The 16,499-nt window shown below is 45.4% G+C and overlaps 1 protein-coding gene across 1 annotated transcript; it reads right to left on the reverse strand.

Moving 5' to 3' along the window:
- Positions 1-589: 589 nt before the first annotated feature.
- Positions 590-12,950, reverse strand: saxo3 (stabilizer of axonemal microtubules 3). Its single transcript, XM_072588202.1, has 5 exons — positions 12,732-12,950; positions 7,206-7,406; positions 5,676-5,837; positions 4,097-4,224; positions 590-1,987 (listed from the first exon to the last, which is right to left on the reverse strand). Exons 1-5 carry the CDS (start codon positions 12,828-12,830, stop codon positions 1,579-1,581), a joined length of 999 nt encoding a protein of 332 aa, XP_072444303.1. The 5' UTR covers positions 12,831-12,950; the 3' UTR covers positions 590-1,578.
- Between the last annotated feature and the right edge of the window lie 3,549 nt (positions 12,951-16,499).

Consider the following 16,499-nt stretch of genomic DNA (forward strand, 5'->3'; position numbering starts at 1 on the left):
AGTTGGGAGTTCAGCTGTGTGGAAACCAGCTGTGACACACTCTCTCTCTCCTTCTGCCCTTTTAACTTCAACCTGTAAGCATCTGTTCCATTTTATTTACTGTGTTTTAAGGGGGTTTGCTTGTTAGAATTGTTGTGTATATTCGGAACAGCATAATTAAGTCTAGTTTGGATAGACTGAGTTCTGTTGGGGTTCTTTATTCTGTTATTTGTGTTTCATTGTGTAATTTTGTGAATAAATTTTTGTCTGGCTTAAAACCTGGTAGTCAACCTCATTAACTTACTCCGGGTAATTTTCACTGGACACTTACCGAAACAGATTGCACAGTTATGGTGTGGGGCTGCCTGCTTAAGAGTGTTTTGAGTGGCCTGGCCTAGTCCATAACACCAGTTATCACCATTCTGCTCACAGGAACTAACTGCGCACAGATTGGCTTTGGTACTTTCCTCCACTATAGCAATGCCAACATCTGCCTGCACATTGGGATCACACAAAGAGCAGCAGCAGCAGGATTGATAGCCATATGCAGACTGGCTACCCCATTCCAAAGGTAGAATAAAGAAATCACACTGTAAACATCTCAGCTTCTCAAAGTTTAATAAGTAATTTCTATTTCCCTCTTCCCAATTGCAATGCAGTAGATTGATAGCTTGTGGACTCACTGCTTATGAAGGTTCAGTCATTGAGCATAAGAGTTGAGATCAATAGATATTGACAGATGTAGGAACAGTCAATGAATATGGCTTTGAGACAAGCGATCAACCACGGTCTAGTCAAATGGTGGATGAGAGTCAATGGGCCGAATGGCCTACTCCTGCGCTATTCCCGACGTTGCCATGTTCCTACTGAAAGTTTGATCACTTAAAATAAAAACCCACAGAAATATATTTTAAACAAAGTAATCTGTTTATAACTGTTCCAGTTATTTCTCAATCTCCCTGCGTTGGTAAATGGCAGTATAATTAAAAAGGCTGGAACACACTGATTGATATGAGGTGAGGGCTTTTAAGGAAACTGACAAGAGCCTATTGCATGAGAGGGATACCAAAGGGAATTGGCAATTCCAATTCAGGAAGGGGTTTGGGAGGGAGGGGCAACTGAATAAAATTCTCCAACATTATGAAGGGTCTGACCAATGAGAAGAAACTGTTTTCATCGGCAAGAGGCTCAGTAATCAGAAAACACTGGTTTAATGGAGAAAAATGTTTAGTTGGTTGGTGTGGGGCGGAGTGAGAAATTATCCATGCAGCGAATTCTTGTGATCTGTAACATACTGCCTGCCTGAGAGGGCAGTGAGGCAGAATCAATACTGACTTTTAAAACGGAATTGAATAAATAATTTTAAAGGATTTACTTTTCTAAAAAAAGTGGGAAAAGAGCAGGAGCATCGAACTAACTGGATAGCTGTTTCAGAGAGCCAGTACAGGGGTGAGAAGCTGAATGGCTTCTTTCTGCGACATACGATTCTATGTTTCAGATGCAGGTTTCCAAAATAATCTCCATTGCAGAATCTGAACTAGGCACCCAGGGCGAGATTTTCTTCTTTTGTTTTGGAAGAGGAGGCACTACATTTCCCTTTTACATGATCACGGGCCGCTCATTCCCATATGACATATATTCTGTCTTGTACATGTGGGGAACAGACAGAATCTCTGGGGTTGAGCCTGCCCGGGTCATCACCCATGGGGCCTGAAATTGGTAGTAGAGGTCCTGTTTGCGCTTGACATCATTGGGTTGTTGGTACACATCCTGATACTGTGTCTTGAGTCCCCGATTTGGGACAGGTGGCAGGTGCTTGGGGAGAGGAGGAATTCTTGTGGCCGCTTGGAACACACTGGGGTCAGTCATCGGGCCAGGACCACGGACGATCCTCTGGGCGTCTTTGGGCAGAGGATTCTCCTTCAGCCCATGGCCCCAGGTCTTCGGGTAGTCTTCCATTTCCCAGTAGGTTGGTATGTCTTTCTTTGGAAAGCCTTCCAACTCCTCCCTGCAAAGGAAGGGGGGTGGGTGGAAGAAAACAAAAACATTATTCAGGTCCCAAAGGTCAGGGAACTCGGAGAGCAGATAGGAGACAACCTGCAAAAGCTTCAAATCTGGAATAAGCAATTAAGGACAGACTTGACGCAATTAGCTGGGAAACATTAATAAAGAAACTCAGGGATCAGAGTAAAAAGGAGTTGTAATAGTAAATTTGTACGGTGACTTTAACAATAGTGAAATGCCTCCCAAGACTGTTAAAAAGAAAGTTTGGTACCAACCCACAGATAGAGATATCAGAGCAGGTAGCCAAATTCTTGGTCTAGGATTTATGCTTTTAGGGTATCTTCAAGGAGAGATTTAGGGAATTCTTCAGATCATGGTCAATCTGATAATCCTTATCTGCACATTCCTGCCTTTTCCCAATAACCTTACTGATTAGAAATTTGTCTCAACCTTACATACTCTTAACAACCCAACCTTGACAGCCCTGTGTGGTAAAGAAGTCCACAGGTTCACAAACCTTATGGGCTGAGGAGTGGCAGATGAAGTTTAATTTAAATAAATGTGAGGTGCTGCATTTTGGAAAGGCAAATCAGGGTAGGACTTATAGACTTAATGGTATGGTCCGAGGGAGCGTTTCTGAACAAAGAGACCTTGGAGTGCAGGTTCATAGTTCTTTGAAAGTAGAGTCGCAGGTAAATTGGATTGTGAAGAAGGTGTTTAGTACACTTGCCTTTATTGCTCAGAGTATTGAGTACTCCCAACAGGAGTTGGGAGGTCATGTTGCAGCTGTACAAGACATTGGTTAGGCCACTGTTGGAACACTATGTGCAATTCTGGTCTCCATCCTATAGGAGAATTCTTTGAAACTTAGAAGGGTTCAGAAAAGATTTACAAGGATGTTGCCAGGGTTGGAGGCTTTGAGCTACACGGAGAGGTTGAATAGGTTGGGGGTATTTTCCCTGGAGCATCAGAGGCTGAGGGGTGACCTTATGGAGGTTTATAAGATAATGAGGGACATGGATAGGATAAATAGACAAGGTCTTTTCCCCAGTGTGGTGGAGTCCAAAATTAGAAGTCATAGGTTTAAGGTAACAGGGGAAAGATTTAAAAGGGACCTAAGGGGCAACTTTTTCACACTGAGGGTGATACTTGTATGGAATGAGCTGCCAGAGGAAGTGGTGGAGGCTGGTACAATTACAACATTTAAAAGGCATGTGGATTGGGTATCTGAATAGGAAGGGTTAAGATGGGTTGTGAGCCAAATGTGTGGACGAGTTGGACCAAAGGGTCTGTTTCCGTGCTGTACAGCTCTAAGACTCTATGACTGAGAGAGAAGTATTCCTCTTCACCTCTGTCTTAAGTGGGTGACCCTTTACTCTGAGATGATGCCTTCTGATTTTACACTTGGTTTCAGCATCCAGCCTGTTGAGCCATGCAAGAATCCTACATATTTCACTGAACTTGCCTCTCATTCTTCTGAACTCCAATGAGTACAGGCCCAATCTATTCAACCTCATGTCATGAGAAAATCCCACTGTACCCAGTATCAGCGTAGTGGACCCTCTCTGAACTGCCTCCAATGCCAGTATAACTTTCCTCCTATAATGGGACCCAAATTATTCATAGCATTCCAGCTGTAGTTTGCCTCATCCCTTGGATAATTTTAGTAAGGCATCCAACTCTATTTTATATCCTGTTCCTTTTGAAATAAAAGGGTAATTGATTCATTTGTCTTCCCTATTACCTGAATTTATGATTCATGGACTAGGATTCCCAAATCCCTTTGTGCTGCAGCTTTCTGCAGTCTTTCTCCATTTAAATAATATTCGGTTCCTCTATTCTTCCTGCCAAAGTGCACAACCTTACATTAAGTTATGGAAATCTCTCTATAAACCTCTCTAAGAGTGTCTCCTCCCTTATAATGTTCCTTAAAAGCTATTTCTTGCCTCAGAATCAGGTTTAGTTCCTAACCCTCCTGTGTAGTGCCTTGGAATGTCAGATGCATGACTTAAATATAAGCATTTGTTGTTGAAACATCATGGGGGCAAGATCAGATCTCCACATGGAAATATAAAATTTGAGAAGTTGAAAATGTCACAAGGAATAAACATACTTCTTAAAGGCCCTGAAATCCTTGTTGGTTGTGGTTAAATAAATGTCGTTAAGTCGCAGAACATCTTTGTCTCGTACGTAATACTCCTTGCCAGCCAGGGCTGGATTCTCCGTGCTGGCAATGATATTCTGTGAAACGAAAAAGTATTAGAGGTCATTGTGAATCTCAGCTACTGACACTCAGAGCTCCTCAATATTGTGTCAGTATGCGTGTGATAGATCTTATAACATGAGGCATGCCAAGTCTAACATAACCCAAACCTAATCCCAAAGTCAGGACAGAGAGTTTAAGTAGCACTGCACATGAAGGGGCTCAGAGGGGTGAGCTGGGAAGGTGGTGAGTGGTCCAGCATGTTTGGAGAAATTCCTTTACAACATAGTAGCTTGAGGGAGACAAGGATATTTTGTGTCTGGGTGACAACTGGGTCCATGTCTGTGTGTGAATCTATCTTTGCAAATTTCTGCATGCGCATTTCTGAGGTTGCTTATGTATGTATGTGCTAATTTTCCTGAGGGTGTGTATGTGTGTGCTGTGTGTATTCCCTGCATGTGTGTCTCCATTTGCAGGGATGTCCATCTGTATACCTATGGCATGTCTGTGTGTCTTCATGTATCTGTGCATCTACAGTTGTCTTTGTTTACTTTTTCATGGGGATGTGGGCATTACTGACAAGGTTAGCATTTGTTGATCATCTCTAATTGCCCTTGAACTGCCAGAGGAAGTGGTGGAGGCTAGTACAACTGCAACATTTAAAAGGCATCTGGATGGGTATATGAATAGGAAGGGTTTGGAGGGCCTGGTGCTGGCAAATGGGACTGGATTGGGTTAGGATATCTGGTCGGCATGGACAAGTTGGACCTAAGGGTCTGTTTCCATGCTGTACAGCTCTATGACTATAACTGAATGGCTTGCTAGGCCACTTCAGAGGGGTAGTTCAGAGACCTGGAGTCATGAGTATAGTTGTCATGGTCATCATTACTGAGGCTAGCTTCCAGATTTATTAGTTGAATTTAAATGAGGAGTTTTGAATCCCCGTTCCCAAAGCATCTGCTTGACCCTGGTGGATTACTAGTCCAGGGACTTTACCATGTGGTAAAGGGAGGAATTGATCTAATGGTATTATTGCTAAATTGTTAATCCAGAGATCCAGATGACGTACTGGGGACCTGGGCTTGAATCCCACCATTTTTTAAAAAAGAATCTGTATTAAGAACCTAATGATGACCATGAATCCACAGTCGATTGCCAGGAAAATTCCCATCTGGTTGAACAATGTCCTTTAGAGAAGGGAATTGCCACTCTTACCTGGTCTGGCCTCCAGGTGACTCCAAACCCACAGCAATGTGGTTGACTTAACTGCCCTTTCGGCAATTAGGGATGGGCAAAAAATGTTGGTCTAGTCAGTCATGCCAATGTCCCGTGAATAAATAAAAAAGAATGGTGTGTGTTAGTGTTTTGCTCATGTTACTGCTTGCTTGCTGTCTCTTTTGTATCACAGGCCATGGTAACGTATGAGAATGTATTGATGCTGTCAGCCACTTGTTATTGCCCAAGGTCTAATGTGTTTAGTGGTTCTTACTTTAGATGGTCCATTGGTGTGATGGTTAGCCAGATTGAATGGCTGAGGTCCAGCCTTAAATGCAGTGTCCAGGGTTTGTGGGAGTCTCCCGGTATATTTGTCCTTCATTTCACTCGTTTGGTTCACCATATTCAGCGGAGTCCTCCAGTCTCGCCTGCTCAGCTGCAAGATAAAGAAGGTGCAAATATCTCTTTTTCCATTGGAGTAAATACTGATTCAATTACTAGGATGGAAGTCTCCCCTTTCTAACTGCTTATGAGAGCTAACATGAAATGAATCTGCTTGAGTCAATTCCAGTAAATCCATGGGACAGGAACTGCAGATGGAGATACATGTCAACATAAGTTGAGTTTGAGACATAACATCGAGAGCTTCACTCAGTATCTAACCCAGTACTGTCCCTGAATGGGAGTGTGAGATGGGGGCACTGCGAAGGGAGGTTTATTCTGTATTTAACCCCGTGCTGTCCCTATCCTCAGAGTGTTTGATGAGGACAGTGTAGAGGGAGCTTTATTCTAAGTCTAAGTTTGTGCTAACCCTGTCCTCTTGAGTGTTTGGTGGAACAGTATAGAGGAAGCTTTACTCTGTATCTTACCCCACACTGTCCCTATCCAGAGGGTGGATTGGTGGGGACGGTGCAGAGACAGCTTTATTTTCAGTTTAAAAGAGTACAGAAAGCTTTACTTTCAGTTCAACCGAGTGGAGGCACCTTTACTTTCAGTTTAAAAGAGTTGAGGTTGCTTTACTCAATACCTAGTCCCTTGCTATCCCTGCCTGGGAGTGTATGATGGGGTTGGTGTTGAGACACCTTTACTTTCAGTTTAAAAGAGTTGAGGTTGCTTTACTCAATACCTAGTCCCTTGCTATCCCTGCCTGGGAGTGTATGATGGGGTTGGTGTTGAGGGAACTTTACTTTCAGTTTAAAAGAGTAGAGGAACCCTTCATTCCATATTTAACCCAATTGTCCTGTGAGCACGGATGGGGTCAATGTAGAAAGAGCTTTACTCAGTATCTAACCCTGTATTGTCCCTGTCCTGGGAGAGTTTGATGGGGACAGTGTAAAGTAAGCTTTACTGTGTAGCTAACACCATGCTGCCTCTGACCTGGGAGTTTTGGATGAAGACACGGTAGTTGAAGATTTACTCTGCATCTAACCCTATGTTGTACTTGTCTTGGGGGTATTTGATAGGGACAGTTTACTTTATACTGACATGTTATACAGATTTACTTTGTACATAACAGCATATTGTAGCTGCCCATGGAGAGTTTGATGGAATAATGTAGAGGAAACTGTACTTTGTGTCTAACCTGCCCTTGCAGTGTTTAGTGGAACAGTGTAATGACAATTTTATCCCATTTTTCAGCCTACATTGTATTTAGGTATACTGTATACAATAAGCCAGCAAATGCTCTATTGTGAAGTGCTATAATTAATCATTACCCTGATAATCACATGGAAATGTCAGTAAACACCAAGTAAAACATTGAGTCTTACAAGAAGCAACGGGAAATCTTCCTTGTTGACCTCACCTTTTCTGACAAATCCTTCATGTAATGAACATTCCAGTGATTGGGAACTTTTACGTGGCGTGGATGGCCAAGCAGACCTCCGATGGTCTTGAGATTATGAGTTGAGCCAGTAGTGGTTTCAAAGTTATTAAAAACCTCATCATACGGATGAAGAGTGTCCTTTTCTCTCAGTTTCAGAGGGAGAGGATCTTTCAAAAATGACTGGAAAAGAAAGCAAAGCATTTATAAAGTACAGAGATTGTCTCTATCTTTCCCAGGATGGACTGGATCTCCGATAAGATCCCTGTTGGAATATGACAGTTATCCTTAATATCTTTGTCAGAGGTCTCAAACTAGGTTATAGTCCAATAGATTAATTTAAAATCACAAGCTTCGGAGTGCTGCTTTTTCATCAGGGGAAGTGGAGAGAAATGCATAGGCACAGAACTGATGAATTCATGTTATTCCAGCTATTGGTTTGTCTCTAGCCCCATGTCATTTTTGATTATCTGTAATTATCTCTCTGCTTTAATTAATCTGTTCATAGTCAACCCTTCATTTATTATTCAGCTGTTGACCTTTACTCACACTGTTTGACACGTTTGATCACCTAAGCAAAAGTGAGGTCTGCAGATGCTGGAGATTAGAGTCATGAGTGTGGCGCTGGAAAAGCACAGCAGGTCAGGCAGCATCCGAGGAGCAGGAGAATCGACGTTTCGGGCAAAAGCCCTTCATCAGCCATTCCTGATGAAGGGCTTTTGCCAGAAAAGTCAATTCTCCTGCTCCTCGGATGCTGCCTGACCTGCTGTGCTTTTCCAGCACCACACTCTCGACTTTTGATCACCTGCAAAGACATGTTATTCAGCCTGTCGACACTCCACTTACACTATTCGTATTTATCTGTTGACACTCTTAACTACGTAGAATTATCTTGCCATTATCTCTCTGCCTATAAATTCTGTGCCTGTGTTCTTCTCTCCATTTCACCTGACGAAGGAGCAGAGGTCTGAAAGTTTCTGATTTTAAATAAACCTTTTGGACTATAACCTGTGTTGAGTGACGTCTGACTTTGTCCACCTTGGATATCTCCCCATCATCAATATTTTTGAGTTAGAAATGTGGAATATCAGTTCAGCTGTCCACTAATGACTCTCTAGGTATCTGGCACTAGGAAGGTTGGACTCTGTTCTGATGTCCTGCATGCTGAATTTTTGATAAATGGCTAGGATTCAGATGAAACCTACAGAAGCATAGAAAATCTATAGCACGGAAGAAGGTCACTTGGCCCATTATGTCTGTGTCAACTAAGTAAACTAGCCAACCATTCTAATCCCACTTTCCAGTGCCTAGTTAAAAGTCTTACAGGTTTAAACACTTGAAGTGTAGTTCCAAGCTCCTTTAAACTCTCAGAATTTCATTGTAAGTTATCAACCACAGAAGGTCATTTGTGCTTCTTCTAGCTCTTTGAAAAATCTAATCAATTAGTCCCTGCTCCCATATCACTGTTTGTCCATAGCCCTACAACTGTTTTCCACTTCAAGCAAATATCCAACTCACCTTTGACAGTTACTATTTTAATTTGTGTCCACCTCCCTTTCTGGCAACACATTCCAGATCGTAACCTCTGAAGTTTGAGAAAAATTCTCCTCCTCCCTCTGGTTCTTTTGCTGAATGATTGTTTGTGGTTCAAATTGGTGGCTCAACATCACTATCTCAGGGTCAATTGGGAATGAACAATAAAAGACTGGGGGTTAGTTGTGTTCTCTGATGACTTGTTCAGATCTATATCTGCAGTATAACTTTTGTCTAACGGATAGAAGTCTTTAATTTTGAACATTGATGGGCAAACTATCGTTGCTCATTTGAACACAGTCTGTGGGTGTCACTGGCTGGGCCTGTAAGTTAGGTAAAAACAAGGGCTGCAGATGCTGGAAACCAGATTCTAGATTAGAGTGGTGCTGGAAAAGGACAGCAGTTCAGGGAGCATCCGAGGAGCAGGAAAATCGACATTTCGGGCAAAAGCCCTCCATCAGGAATAGAGGCAGAGTGCCTGCAGGGTGGAGAGATAAATGCGAGGAGGGTGGGGGTGGGGAGAAAGTAGCATAGAGTATAATAGGTGAATGGGGGTGGGGGTGGAAGTGATAGGTCAGGGAGGAGGGTGGGGGAAGGTAGCAAAGAGTTTCAGGACATGGTTGAAGAGCTTCAGGGCAGAGGAAATGACCTGTATGTTGCCCATGAACTGAGAGGCTTGCCGCGACATTTCAGAGGACAGTTGTCACCATAGGGAGACCAGATCTCAAGTCGACAGATTTCCTTCTCTCAGTGGCATTGGTGAATTAGATGTGTTTTGTGATTTATATTCACCATTCCATTCCAGATGCATTAATTAATTGAATTTAAGCTCTCCATCAGTGGAATTTGAACTCATATATCTAAAGCATTAAGCTGGCGCTGTTGGGTGACTGTTACTACAACACTCTCTCCCCAGTATTTTGTGCAGAGTTCACCCTTATGTTTCAACTCTGAATGTAACATACTTTCTACAGCATGATACGTTGCAGTAAAATCCAATCCAACAAGGCATAGCCATTAAACAGCAGCAGTTATTGTATAGTGAATGCGAATTGTGGTTTATTTTCCTGATCTGAGAGAGACAGAAGTCACAAGCTAACTTGCCATCTCCAAAAGCTAGATGATTCAGACAAGGAGCTAAGATTAGGGGGCTGGAATTGAGTTAAGGGTTGGGAGTCAGATTTGGGGCTACTTGAGATTAGATACCCAATTAATCCACTTTAGCAGTCAAAGATAAGTGGTTTTCTGAGCCAGCAGATCAGCCTCTGGTTTCAGTTAATGTTTGTAGTTTAGCCCAGCATTGGAAGTACTATTTAAGAAATCATAGCTGGAATAACCATTCATACTCAATGTTCATGTGACAGCAAAAATATGATCTGGAGGAGCCTGTGTTGGACTGGGGTGTACAAAGTTAATAATCACACAACACCAGGGTTATAGTTCAACAGATTTATTTGGAAGCTCTGGCTTCCAAATAAACCTGTTGAACTATAATCTGGTGTTATGTGATTTTTAGCAAAAATATGGTCAGAAACAAGCCGGGGAAGCTGAGCAGAATCTTTAGTATGTGAATTACTTTTTTCTGAGAAAACGGATAAAGGGCTTGGGAATCTATGTAGCTCCTTACATTATGTCCAGTCTTTGAGTAATCAACATACAAGGAGAAAGTGAGGACTGCAGATGCTGGAGATCAGAGCTGAAATATGTGTTGCTGGAAAAGCGCAGCAGGTCAGGCAGCATCCAAGGAGGGGGAGAATCGACGTTTCGGGCGTAAGCCCTTCTTCAGGAATGAGGAGAGTGTGCCAAGCAGGCTAAGATAAAAATTAGGGAGGAGGGATTTAGGGGAGGGGCGTTGGGAATACGATAGGTGGAAGGAGGTTAAGGTGAGGGTGATAGGCCGGAGAGTGGGTGGGGGCGTAGAGGTCGGGAAGAAGATTGCAGGTCAAAAAGGCGGTGCTGAGTCCGAGGGTTGGGACTGAGATAAAGTGGGGGGAGGGGAAATGAGGAAGCTGGAGAAATCTACATTCATCCCTTGTGGTTGGAGGGTTCCTAGACGGAAGATGAGGTGCTCTTCCTCCAGGCGTCGTGTTGCCATGGTCTGGTGAAGGAAGAGGCCAAGGACCTGCATGTCCTTGGTGGAGTGGGAGGGGGAGTTAAAGTGTTCAGCCACGGGGCGGTTGGGTTGGTTGGTGCGGGTGTTCCAGAGGTGTTCTCTGAAACGTTCAGCCAGTAGGTGGCCTGTCTCCCCAAGGTAGAGGAGGCCACATCGGGTGCAGCGGATGCAGTAAATGATGTGTGTGGAGGTGCAGGTGAATTTGTGATGGATATGGAAGGATCCCTTGGGGCCTCGGAGGGAAGTGAGGGGGGAGGTGTGGGTGCAAGCTTTGCATTTCTTGTGGTTGCAGGGGAAGGTGCCGGAAGTGGAGGTTGGATTGGTGGGGGGTATGGACCTGACAAGGGAGTCACGGAGGGCGTGGTCTTTCCGGAACGCTGATAAGGGAGGGGAGGGAAATATATCTTTGGTGGTGGGATCTGTTTGGAGGTGGCGGAAATGACAAAGGATGATACGATGTATCTGGAAGTTGTCAAGTGGTAGGTGAGGACCAGTGGGGTTCTGTCCTGGTGGCGATTGGAGGGGCAGGGTTCAAGGGCGGAGGAGCGGGAAGTGGAGGAGATGCGGTGGAGAGCATCGTCAACCACATCTGAGGGGAAATTGCGGTCTTTGAAGAAGGAGGCCATCTGGGTTGTTCGGTAGTGGAATTGGAATTGGAATTGGAATTAGATGCGAAGGAATTGAGAATATGGGATGGCGTTTTTACAGGGGGCAGGGTGGGAGGAGGTGTAATCTAGGTAGCTGTGGGAGTCGGTCGGTTTATAGTAAATGTCTGTGTTCAGTCGGTTGCCCGCAGATAGAAATGGAGGTGTCTAGGAAGGGGAGGGAGGAGTCTGAGATGGTCCAGGTAAATTTGAGGTCGGGGTGGAAGGTGTTAGTAAAGTGGATGAACTGTTCAACCTCCTCGTGGGAGCACAAGATAGCGCCGATACAGTCATCGATGTAGCGGAGGAAAAGATGGGGGGTGGTGCAGTGTAGCTGCGGAAGGTGGACTGTTCCACATATCCGACAAAGAGGCAGGCATAGCTGGGGCCCATGCGGGTGCCCATGGCTACTCCTTTGGTTTGAAGGAAGTGGGAGGATTGGAAAGAGAAGCTGTTCAGAGTGAGGACCCGTTCAGTCAGTCGAAGGAGGGTGTCAGTGGAAGGGTACTGGTTGGGTCGGTGGGAAAGGAAGAAGCGGAGGGTTTTGAGGCCTTCGTGATGAGGGATGCAAGTGTATAGGGACTGGATGTCCATGGTGAAGATAAGGCGTTGGGGGCCGGGGAAGTGAAAATCATGGAGGAGGTGGAGGGCATGGGTGGTGTCCCAAACGTAGGTGGGGAGTTCTTGGACTAAAGGGGACAGGACTGTGTCGAGGTATACGGAGATGAATTCGGTGGGGCAGGAGCAGGCTGAGAGACAATGGGTCAGCTAGAGCAGTCAGGTTTGTGGATTTTGGGCAGGAGGTAGAAACGGGCGGTGCGGGGTTGTGGGACGATGAGGTTGGAGGATTATGTCTTTTCCTCTTTTAAATTAATTACTTACAGTGTGGAAACAGGCCTTTCGGCCCAACAAGTCCACACCGACCCTCCGAAGAGCAACCCACCCAGACCCATTCCCCTACAGTTACCCCTTCACCTAACACTATGGGCAATTTAGCGTGGCCAATTCGCCTAACTTGCACATCATTGGTCTGTGGGAGGAAACCCACGCAGACATGGAGAGAATGTGCAAACTCCACACAGAAAGTTGCCTGAGGCGGGAATTGAACCCGGGGGTCTCTGGCGCTGTGAGGCAGTGTTGACCATTGTGCCACCGTGCCGCCCATGGCATATTGCAGGGCGTCTTTGAGGATCGTAGTCGGCAGTTTGTCCCACTTACTTTGAAGTTAGAGGGTGGGAAGTATCTGGCAGGGGTGTAATGTAGCGCGACGCCTGAAGTTGTTAAATGCAGGTCGTGTCGTCTCTCCGTTGTGGCCATTGCTCTCCCAAGACATTCCCAAAGCAGAAACCTTTCCCCGTCCTCGCCCGCTCAAGCCGCGTCTTGGCGACTTTGGTGTTTGTCGCGTTTCCCTGGAAACGACGCAGTTCCAACGTTGGATACAATTTCCAACGCCCCACGGCTGCGGCCAGAAGCCAGCACTGAGCAGCGGAGCGCTCAGCCCGGGGACAAGCCGGAAACCTTGGCGGCAGCTCGACCACCCAAATTCCCTCAAGTGATAGCCCCTTGCAGGTTCAAAGATTCAGCGCTTTTAAAGCAGCACCCACGCGTTGGGGTCTGCGGGTTGAGAACGCCGTTCTGGCTCATAACAAACACTGGATTAGTGGCGCTGGAAGAGCACAGCAGTTCAGGCAGCATCCAACCAGCAGCGAAATCGACGTTTCGGGCAAAAGCCCTTCATCAGGAATAAAGGAGGTTAACACCCCCACGGCTGCCTTCGGGGAGTGCGACCTCAGAATAACCCTGCCACAGCAACGCCAAGTTGACTGAAGGCGTGCGGGAAAAAAAAATCGGGTTTAAAATCCTGGATGAGCAGGAAGTCTGCAACAGGAGCTAAATGGAATGGCGCTCTGCATAAAACTTGAATGGTATTTGCTTGTAGATTACCGCCAGAACTACACTTACATATAAAATACACGACTCTGACTATTCCAAAAAAAAACTGGAAGGAAGTTTTAGTCCTTTGAACGCCTCTAGTCCAATTCACAATCTAAGCTAAAAATCACACAAAAGCAGGTTATAGTCCAACATGTTGTGTAGCCTAGCGTTGCGAGATTTTTAACTTCGTCCACCCCACATTGCCTCCTCCAAATCACTTTCTAAGCATCACTCTCTGCCCCTTCCAATTCATAGGTATTCTTTTTGCGAAGTTCTTATGCGTCAGTCTAAAAGCTTTGACCATTTTTTTTCAGCAATACTCAAGTTCTTTATTAGCAAACAGTTGTATGCAAAGATGGCTGCTGTAGATATTAAAACATATACAAGTCGCTGAAAATATCTAACCTGTAGTGAGGATACAGCAAGGATTGAAACAACAGAGATGCTTTGCTGGAACTTTCATTGGATAAGACGGAGACCACCTTGGTGCACATTGCACCTCTAATGCAGAAATGCTTCACAAGATTTAACATTAAGTCAGGGGCTATCAGGACAGAACCAAAACATAAAGTTTAATGACTTAAATAGGATTAGGGAACAGTAGGATGTCAGATCTAAAACACACATATACACGAGGCCAGAATTGGACAGATCATCTAGGTATTCTGAAGATCATGGTAAGGAAAGCGATAAACATGAGTGGATGGTTGACTGAAACAGGCAGGATACGTTGAGACACAGGAATTAACAGTTTTGAATGACCATTGATGATGGGGGCCTGATTGAGAGCACATTGGAATTGGCAAGGTCCAGAATAACGCTTTCCAAAATGGGGTTGTAAGGTCCAAGGCAGTAATAGCACCCTTGATTAGATCTTCAACCAAGTTACAATGGCTGTGCTCCACCTCAGAGTTGTCACTAAAACTTAAGCCTCAAAACATGGTCACAGTGGGAAAACGCTTGAGAAACACTGGTCTACAGATAAAGGTATGGAAGAGTGTTCAGCAGAATCATTTGATGTTAGGAAAATGGAGGGGAGTGGTCTTGGTGACGTGAGTAGATTCAGGGTGCAAAGCACCACACTTTTCAACTGACTGTCCGGCATCTGCAGTCCTCTCTAAGTTACCAACAGAACCCTTCCACTGACACTCTCATTCGCTTGGCCGAACTGGTCCTCACCCTTAACAATTTCTCCATTGAATGCTCCCACTTCCTCCAGACCAAAGGGGTAGCTATGGGCACACGTATGGGCCCCAGCTATGCTTGTCTCTTTGTTGGCTATGTAGAACAGTTGATCTTCCATAATTACACTGGCACCACTCCCCACCTCTTCCTCCGCTACATTGATGACTGCATTGGCGCCACCTCGTGCTCCCGCGAGGAGGTTGAGCAATTCATCAACTTCACCAACACATTCCACCCTGACCTTAAATTTACCAGGACCATCTCTGACACCTCGCTCCCCTTCCTAGACCTCTCCATCTCCATTAGTGACGACCGACTTGACACTGACATTTTTTACAAACCCACCGACTCCCACAGCTACCTGGATTACACCTCTTCCCACCCTATCTCTTGCAAAAATGCCATCCCGTATTCCCAATTTCTCCGCCTCCGTCGTATCTGCTCCCAGGAGGACCAGTTCCACCATAGAACACACCAGATGGCCTCGAGACCGCAATTTCCCTTCCCACGTGGTTAAAGATGCCCTCCAACGCATCTCGTCCACATCCCGCACCTCCGCCCTCAGACCCCACCCCACCAACCGTAACAAGGACAGAACGCCCCTGGTGCTCAACTTCCACCCTACAATCCTTCGCATAAACCAAATCATCTGCCGACATTTCCACCACCTCCAAAAAGACCCCACAACCAGGGATATATTTCCCTCCCCACCCCTTTCCACCTTCCGTAAAGACCGTTCCCTCCGTGACTACCTGGTCAGGTCCACACACCCCTACGACCCACCCTCCCATTCTGGCACTTTCCCCTGCCACCGCAGGAACTGTAAAACCTGTGCCCACACCTCTATCCAAGGCCCTAAAGGAGCCTTCCACATCCATCAAAGTTTTACCTGCACATCCACTAATATCATTTATTGTATCCGTTGCTCCCGATGTGGCCTTCTCTACATTGGGGAGACTGGGCGCCTCCTAGCAGAGCGCTTTAGGGAACATCTCAGAGACACCCGTACCAATCAACCAAACCGCCCTGTGGCCCAACATTTCAACTCCCCCTCCCACTCTGCCGAGGACATGGAGGTTCTGGGCCTCCTTCACCGCCACTCCCTCACCACCAGACGCCTGGAGGAAGAACGCTTCATCTTCTGCCTCGGAACACTTCAACCCCAGGCCATCAATGTGGACTTCAATAGCTTCCTCATTTCCCCTTCCCCCAGGTCATCCTAGTTTCAAACTTCCAGCTCAGCAGTCTCCTTGACTTGTCCGACCTACCTATCTCCTTTTCCACCTATCCACTCCACCCTCTCCTCCTTGACCTATCACCTTCATCTCCTCCCCCACTCACCCATTGTACTCTATGCTACTCTCTCCCCACCCCCACCCTCCTCTAGCTTATCTCTCCACGCTTCAGGCTATCTTTATTCCTGATGAAGGGCTTTTGCCCGAAACGTCGATTTCACTGCTCGTTGGATGCTGCCTGAACTGCTGTGCTCTTCCAGCACCACTAATCCAGTATTTGCTTTCCAGCATCTGCAGTCATTGTTTTTACCTCTCTAAGTTACCGCAAAGTTCAAGTCAGGCAAACACTCATTAACTATCAGAACTGTCTGAAGTTGTTGCCTAGGAATTGTGACTTTTCTCTATTCAATACTTAGTTGATGGTATTCAATACTGAACATCATATCAAAGGATAAGGGTTCAATGTGGCAAGGCAGACTTGAGGTTGAACATCAACCATGAACTTGTTGAATGGTGGAGTAGACTTCAAAGGGCCAATCTCTATTTATTCTCCTTAGTACTTATTTGGGAATAGTACAGAAACACACATATGGAAACTCATGTATACATCAAGTTTTCAAATGTCACTTAG

The sequence above is a fragment of the Chiloscyllium punctatum genome, chromosome 18 (assembly GCF_047496795.1).
Source record: "Chiloscyllium punctatum isolate Juve2018m chromosome 18, sChiPun1.3, whole genome shotgun sequence".
NCBI lineage: Eukaryota > Metazoa > Chordata > Chondrichthyes > Orectolobiformes > Hemiscylliidae > Chiloscyllium > Chiloscyllium punctatum.